This window comes from Malus sylvestris, chromosome 15 (genome assembly GCF_916048215.2).
Source record: "Malus sylvestris chromosome 15, drMalSylv7.2, whole genome shotgun sequence".
Taxonomy (NCBI): Eukaryota; Viridiplantae; Streptophyta; class Magnoliopsida; order Rosales; family Rosaceae; genus Malus; species Malus sylvestris.
The window spans coordinates 53,948,287-53,957,032 of NC_062274.1; the positions used below are offsets into that span (position 1 = coordinate 53,948,287).

Genomic DNA, 8,746 nt, shown 5'->3' on the forward strand with positions numbered 1-8,746 from the left:
AGCAACTATTCACTAGTGACGATTGGGCCAACCACAATTTGAGCCGCTCAAATACAGGTCGTATGGTGGAAAGTATAGTGCTTGATCATGCATTTTGGACTCAATCAGAACATGTGTGCCAAGTGTTTGAACCTCTTTACAAAGTTTTACGGATCGTTGACACAGAGGTGTATCCTACTATGGGGGCAGTATATGAGTTGATGCGTGTAGTGAAGGATGAATTGGAAAGAAAACATGGTGCAAGGTGGGTCATAAAGATAATTGAAGACCGATGGTATAAAACATTATACCACGATTTGCATGCAGCAGGTATAAATTATGTCATAATTTGCAATTCGTTTCTTTAGTTGCATAAGTATTATTTCTCTTATTAGAGTATGTGTTTCTTTGAACAACATATTATTTGAATCCCCGATACCAATACAAACCCGGTGTTGGAGATGATGGTAACCTTATACGTGCTGTACATAATGTATACTTTAAATTAGACCCTGCATCACCAGCAGTTGGCCAATTTGGAAATGAGGTAGACAATTACTTAAATTATAATAATTACTTTGTTGGATTAAACTAACACGATTTATTGAATTCAGCTAACATGGTTTAAAAATGCAAGAAGAACTTTTGGAGAACCAACATCAGTTGCTGCTCGAACAAATATGTCTCCTAGTGAGTATAAACATATTTCACTCTAAGTTTATAATAGAATTTGTTGGAGTTATTAGGCTTATCAACATTGTTTTTCATTGTAGCTGAATGGTGGATCATGTATGGGACCGATGCACCAACTGTGAGAAAGTTAGCAATCAAAGTATTATCACAAACAGCTTCCTCATCTGCTTGTGAAAGAAATTGGAGCACATTTGCACTCATACACACAAAGCAAAGAAATAAGTTGGCTCATAGTAGCTTGGAAAAATTAGTTTATTGCTACTACAACATGAAGCTTCAAATTCGAGATAAGGAAGCAGAAATAGATCATGTCGACCGTGGGGACCCACTAGATGTGTTTGATATTGTTGGTGAAGATGATGATACAGAGGGTAACCAACTTTTTCAATGGATTAGACCTCTTCATTTAGATGATGATGAAGGCAACCCAGCTCCCAAAGTTGCTGAAGAAGCAAGTAATGAAGGGATAAATGTAGAAAGAGTATTAGAGGAGGAGGTGGGATCTAGCAGCGCTGACTCTTTGGAAGAACTTTTGCGCCCAAGACCAAGAAACACTGGAATTCCACCTTCTTCCAATCCTACACAACCACAACATCGTGCTGATACTAATGATAGCTCTAGTACAAGATCAGGAGACGCACCTACCACCGGAGGTGGGAATGATGAAGGACATAGTGGAGCTGGAGGTAGTGGTGGTGGATATGGAAACTATTATGGACCACCACCTCCCGGATATATGAGCCCCTTCACTGGTGAGGCAAACTTCACGCATGCAACACAGGATGATGACCATGGCAGTAGGCGGCCAGGACCAGGAATTAGTGCCATAGGGAAAGACTATACTCGCAGAGAAAGAGGCAAGGGGATTTTGTCAAGTCAAGAAGATGACTCGTTATCTAGAACTTCAGACTCTGTTGAATTGGGAAGTAGTAACTATGGTTATACTCGTAACCAACCATTTCCCTACCTTTCATATCCCATTCCTGTTGGGATGGAATCGAGCGACTCATGGAAACAATCCCAGACTCAATCTTCAAATGATTTTTCTTATGGACAACCTCAACCAATCTCGGATCCATATGGGTGGCATGTTAACAATTACATGCAAAACTATTTTGGGGATTTATCATTTGATAACTACTCTTCACAATACACTCATTCTACACGTAGAGATGATGAAGATAGTGAAAAATTTGAACCTCATAGAAACTCTATGTGGTACTAAAGTGTAAAATATTGTACTAATTCATTATATATAAATGATTATGGTGTATTTAGACTTATTTCATTAATTACTACATATTTTCTACACTTACAATGTTTGTCAGCTCGCTATATAATCAACTTGATAATGTTAAATCCATCATGCAATGCATTTATTTCCAATTTTTTGTGATAAACTAATATATAATTGACTAAATAAACATCCTACAAAGTTTCAATAAAAATTTCCAAGTTTTTCTTACAATTTCCGTGGTTTCCATGTAATTTTTATCGATATCGATATTTTACCGATATTTCCATCGATATTTCCGTGTTTTCGGACTACCGATATTTTCGATATTACCGATATTTTCTTCCTTGGTAGAGAGAGAGAGCAGAGAGAGAAGAGAGAGCTCAGCGCCACGCGAAGAGGAAGAAAAGGAAGACTCTTAGTGTTATAACATGACACGTGTCCATAACCTTAAAATTTGGTCGGGCAAACTAGGATAGCTAGCCGGGCAAAGGTCAATTAAACATGTCAACTTAGTTTAATTTTTGACGAAAAAATTGGTGGAATAAAGTTTGGCTGACGAATTTGAATTTTTGGTAAAAAGCAAGGTGAAATTTTTACGTCATCCTTCTGAATTAGATCCTTTGGCATATTTAACTTAACTCACAAATATGTCTTCATTCTCCTTGTATTGAACTTCAATTTTCACATATCCTTAAGTTCAAATGCCTCACTGAGATTTTGAATAACTATGTGCACTTTGGAAGAATTGAAACATGTCAACGTAATATCATCAACATACAGTAATAGCACTATCATATCATCACCATCATGTTTGTCAAATAGACTAGAATCTGATTGAGAAGCTTGAAATCCAAGAGAAGGCAAATGACTAGTAAACTAGGAATTCCAAGCCTTTAGTACTTATTTAAGTCCATAAGAGTGATTTGACCAACTTACACTCGTGATTTGGATGTTGAACAATGATAAGATCCTGAGGTTGCCTCATATAAACCTTTTCTTATAATTCACCATGTAAGAAGCATATGTGAAGATTCTAGAGAGACAGAGGACATCGGCATCAACATCGTCCTTCAACTCACATACTACCACATGCACAACTACTTGAATATTAGAGTGCGCAAAGAATGAGATTACATGATAATAAAAATATTATTAAACTAAGGCTACAAAACCCCAAGATGCTACATTGTGAATGACTTCCTACTATAGAGTTACAAAATACCATATATATAAAAAACTAACCCAACCCTAATAGGCAAGGAAACAAAACTCTAATACTAACGGGCTAAGCCCAAAATACCAAACATTAAAATAAATCTAAATAATAATATTTTCCAATACCTCTTGTCAAACTCATGGTGGTACACGACATGAGTTTCCCAACAGACGATGTGGATGCAAGCTTTGTTATGCTAACTTCTGATGCCAATTCCTATACAGAATTCCATCGGTGCAAAGTGCAAGACTCTAAATTCCTGTGCTAGTGCCAATGTCAATGCTAGTGCCAATATCAATGCCAATACCAACGTCAATGTTAATACCAATACTAATGCCAATGCCAATTTCCGAACAAACAAACAAAAAATCCAACTTACCATATTCACAACATCACTCAAGTGGTCACCAATCCAAGCACTCGAGTGATCATTTGTTCAACAGAACTCTTGCATACGCAACAAATGGTCCAACAAAACAATCCTCCTCACAGGTCAACAAATTTACTTTTCCCTTTTGTATTTGTCCTTTTTTTTCTTTTCTTTTTACCTGGGGTCTTCTCCTCATCACATAATACAATGCAGCAATCAATTCCATTTCAAATTGCAGAACAATTGGCACGGATACGGTGCGATTATTGCGGACGGGTGCAGAAAACGGATAGGGTGCTGATGAGACGGTGCGGTGTAGATGAAGGTGGTGTCAAGTAGGCCTGTAAATGGGTCGGGTTTATTGGGTTTGGGTCGTGTTTAACCCGACCCGTTAAGCTAACGGGTCACCCAAACCCAACTTGTTAAGCTAATAGGTCACCCAAACCCAACCCGTTACTGTTTTTTTTTTTTTAATTTTTTACACATTTCATCCAGTCAATATGTTTTCCTCACATTACTTCAACTATCACAAATTCAATATCAGTTAAAAAAAAATAGTACTAAATAAATAACTGCTACTAGGAAAGTCAACTCATGTGTGCAAAACTTATTTTAAGTATATGCTACTATATTTTACCACCACACGCTAAAAACAAGGGGTTCCCTAATGCCGAGTACTAAACACATATGAGCAAGAGGCGTTTTAACAAACAACTCCTCTGTGATCATACAGAATCTGGACTTCTACAAAACTCAAATAGAAGAAGCACTGCATTTTAACTATTAGATTATGGGTCCATTCCCAACCGACCAACTGGAGAACAAGTGCATGGCACGGTAAATACTTACATGACCGGGAGGGATGTGTTTTCCTCACCCAGACAATGTACGTGCGGCAATCATTTACAGCGTATTCATCAAAGGTTAAATGAGGATTGAACTCACAACAAACAACTTAGAGGCCTCAGAATTATATCCTGATTACAAGTACACTCCCATTGATAAGTTCCTTGATATTTGCTTGGTTGATCCTCCCAAGCCAAAATTAGCAGCATTCTAATTAGCAAACTTGGTAGATCCTACAATGTACTTTGTTGCCATTTTCCAACTGCAATAATAAAGAACACAACAATAAGGAAAATGGAGAAATGTTGAACGAGAATAGCCATTTTCCAACTACACTTCACTCATCACCTATATAGCCTTTAACACATTGTGCCTTAGCTTAACAAGATAGTATTACATGCAGATTACGTAGAAAAATGTCTTTAAAAGAACAAGTTAAAAAACATACCATACTTAATCAAGACCAATGTGCATGACATTAGTAGCAAATATTCAATCTATATATTAAAAATTCTGACCATATCTTGTATCTGCTTGGAAAGAAAGCCAATACATTGGTCATTTAAAGCTTACTTTTCTAACATGAAAACCATAAGAATCACCATACACCTTGTGATTGACATGTAATGATAGGAATCATCGTTGAAACATCACATAAGGCAAACAAAACTGGTTTGATGAGATGACCCCTCCCTCATATTTGATGTTCGCGCCAACAAACTCCAGACTAAATTTTAATAAGGGATCAGAAATGCTAAACGTTTGGAGTCTCGAAACATCTTCTATCTCCAACTAATTTAATCTCATAGCAAAAAAAATTCCTCTTCTTAGCAGTGCCTAGGTGACTATATTACTAAGCAAATAGTCCTCCGTTAAACATAATCGGTTCTCTAAAATTTATCGATGAAAGGAAAAATTTATCAATTGAGTCAGCAGCTGGCTGTCAGCTTACCTGCTCTATATATAGTATAGAGGTTCTAAAAGAACCTCAGATGGGGCTGTCGGAAACTCACATTTATACGTATTCATCATTTTTAGACCACGGTTTTGTAAGCCAACTTAAATCTAGAGACAGAGATATCACAATAGAGAAAATATGTTTTCTGCTAAAAAAGTGATAACGAGATCATGACAGTCATTCAAAATAAAATATACATAAGAAAGGAATATGTTCAAATTGAGATGCATGAAAATGAATAAAAAGTTTAGAGAAATTGAGATCGTCAACCATACAGCCCCTCGCGCTACTTGTCAAGTAAAAGAAATCCTTCCTGCTTGCAGCTGCATTCGACAATGATTGGGAATCATAATGTCATAAAGACCTGATGATTCCAGTAGTTGGTTCGTTGATTCCTACTCTCGTTGTATTACTCTCTTGGTTATATTTCTATTACATATTCATATGCACAAACAGGCAGGGAAACAATATCCCTCTTAAATCTTATTGACACTTGACTTCCAAACTCAACTGCATCCTATCTCAACTGTTGGATTTACCCAAAAAATGCAGAGACCTAATCAATCCAAGAAAGTCCTGCGATTTACCCAAAAATGCAGAGACCTAATCAATGCAAAAGCAACAGACACAATGCAAAAATAACAACCCAATTCCAATCCAAAAACCAACCAAAACACAGCAAACTCAATACTTTTAATTTCATGGGGGTGAATTAACAGCTCCAATTTACCCAAAAATAGAAATTTTAATTGGAGAATATACAAATGAACAAATTTTACACAAAACCCATGAACAAAAAGCAAAACCCAATATCCAAAACACAACAACAAAAAAAAAACCTGAAAAGGGTCGAATCTAATCTGCAGAGACCACCTAAAATCAAGCACAAGTAAAATCTGAGAAAAAAAAAATGAGTCTAATCTGCAGAAACGAAAAGTAATCGAAATGAAAGAAAAGGTGGAAGGGAATCAGAGCTTACCAGAGAGAGAGTGGTGGAGTTCAGTAAAAATTTTGAGGGAAGAAGATGAAGGAGATAACCAGAGCACAGTGATCTCTCAGTCTCAAAGAGCTAACGAACGGCGTGCGAGGCAGTTTGAGGGAAGAAGATGAGGGAGATAACCGGAGCACAGCGATCTCTCAGTCTCAGAGAACTAACGAACGGCGTGCGAAGCAGTGACTAGCAATTAGCGAGAGAGCTAGGAACATGAGGGTTTTGTAAACTATTGAAATTACACATAAGTCCTTACTAACGGATGTTAAAGGGTGGCTAACGGGTTTCGCGGGTTCACCTAAACTGACCCGTTATTTAATGGGTGATTAACGGGTTGACCCGTTAACCACCCGACCCGTTTATCACCCACCCAAATACTAATTTTAACGGGTCGGGTTAACGAGTTGGGTTGAAAATGCAAGCCCTAGTGTCAAGGCAGGTGGGAGATGTAGATTCAACAGGTGCAGATTTAGATGGCGATGCTGGTGCAGGTCAGCTGGGTTCATGGTTCAAGGTGGTGGTGGGGTTGGTGATGTGACTTGCTGCTATGATGTTGGTGCAGATGTGCCGGGGGGATCTCGGCTTTAAGGCGGAAGAGACTAATCCAAGCCCAAAAAGAAACCAATAAGAAACAATTTTGATGAACCTAACTAGAACCATAAGAGATAACAGAGGCGATAGACAAACAGATATCAAACAAGCAGATTAAATCCCGAAGGCGATAGACAAACGGATATCAAACAAGCCGATTAAATGCCAAATGATCAAACCTGCTCTGATACCAAGTTGAATATCAGAGTGCGCAACGAACGAGATTACATGATAATAAAATTATTATTAAACTAACGAGAATGCCGAAACGGCTACAAAACCCCAAGAGGTTACATTGTGAATGATTTCCTACTATAGAGTTACAAAATACCATATATATAAAAAACTAACGCAACCCTAATAGACAAGGAAACGAAACTCTAATACAAATGAGCTAAACCCAAAATACCAAACATTAAAATAAATCTAAATAATAATATTTTCCAACACAACTACATGTGCGGGAGTTTATTACAAATTGCCCAATGGTATTAAAACTAAAATCATTCTGACGTATTTCTTTTGATTAACTATATTTTCAGAGAAGCTAACATGACCACATATGGTTTTGGTAATTTGGCACATATCTATGGCCAATTTTGTATTTGGATTGATATTCCTACTTCCAGGTTACATTTTGACAAGTTCGGACATATCTATAGAGAAAATCCTCATTGTAAGTATTTTTTTTTCCTTCAAAAAGGAAAAAAAAGATGAACTTTAACGAAAAACTCATGGTACTATTTATTTTAACGAAAACCACATTTTTACACTAAAAAGTAAGTCATGATATTATTCACTTTATCCTTTATTTTGTCCTTATCATTAAAACTCAATGTTTTCAAACCCTTTTCATTAGTTTTCCTTTAAAAAAAAAAAAAAGCGAATAAAGAAAATGAGGAAAAAAAAAAAAGGTGTGGAATGTTACTAGTGAGGGTGCACGTCGATCGCATAGTAATAGCCAACAACATCGTTACATCGGTGCAATTGATGTAAGAGGTGTAAGTATGGTTGTAATCCCAGTATTTTCTTTATTTTTATTTTTTAAAATTTATTATTAAGAGAGAAAAATTCGAAATTATTATAATAATTTAAATAAGAGGAGAGTTTCAAACTCGAAACAAATTGGTTGAAATCCAAAACCCTAAGCTCGCAATATATTTTGGATATTAAAGATGAACAAAGCTTGACTGCTTAAAACAAAGTAGAAGCTTTTGCTCTTACTCAATAACAACTTGATAAGTATCCAAGTTGTTTGTTCAAGCTTTAATTTTTTAATTTTTTTAAACACTTATCAAGTTGTTGTTGAGTAAGAATAGAAGCTCTGCTTTTTTGTAACAGCCAACCTTTGTCCATTAAAGATTGTACAAGTTTTGCTAAGGGGAGGGATCGGTGAAGTTTGGTAGTATCATAATGGCATTTAATATATCGAAGTTTGGTAATACCAGTGGTCAAAGTCAACAGCTTGGAGCAGTCGCAATCCAACCGCGGTGACGAGATCCCCACTAGGAAGACCAGACCTGCTGTTGAAATATGTGTTTGCACAGTGCAATGGATGCACATATGGCCAACAAAACTGCAGAATTATTGGAACACAAAAAGACTTGTCAGTTAAAATCACTACTTTATATATCCGTACGTCCAAGTTCATCGCCATACATATATGTGCATGCAGTAGAGGAAGCATTCCGTGCACAGTAGTAGTAGTTGTCTCTTCTCTTTTAAGATACATCAATGTACGTACAGGCGTAGCTTTATAAATTATTTATCAATGATAACTGTAAATATCTGCCGACTAATAACTAGTGCACCTCTGCAATTGGACTGCATTGATTTTGTGCGGTGATCAGTGAGTGTGGGGGGTT

General features: G+C 36.7%; 1 protein-coding gene and 1 long non-coding RNA gene across 2 annotated transcripts; one reads left to right on the plus strand and one right to left on the minus strand.

The window, feature by feature from the left end:
* Positions 1 to 488: 488 nt before the first annotated feature.
* On the plus strand, positions 489 to 3,834 carry LOC126603107 (uncharacterized). Its single transcript, XM_050269854.1, has 3 exons — positions 489 to 669; positions 753 to 1,529; positions 3,734 to 3,834. The coding sequence occupies exons 1-3, from the start codon at positions 660 to 662 to the stop codon at positions 3,832 to 3,834; spliced, it is 888 nt and encodes a 295-aa protein (XP_050125811.1). The 5' UTR covers positions 489 to 659.
* Positions 3,835 to 4,196: 362 nt separating this feature from the next.
* LOC126605507 (uncharacterized) lies at positions 4,197 to 6,688 on the minus strand. The gene is made up of 2 exons (XR_007616975.1): positions 6,279 to 6,688; positions 4,197 to 4,603 (listed from the first exon to the last, which is right to left on the minus strand). It is a non-coding gene; the product is annotated as an uncharacterized LOC126605507 (long non-coding RNA).
* Positions 6,689 to 8,746: the final 2,058 nt, after the last annotated feature.

Coding starts and splice junctions, on each gene's coding strand:
- LOC126603107 (XM_050269854.1), top strand. Junction 1,530..3,733: donor CTATACTCGCAGAGAAAGAG/GCAAGGGGATTT, acceptor TTCAAATTGCAG/AACAATTGGCACGGATACGG.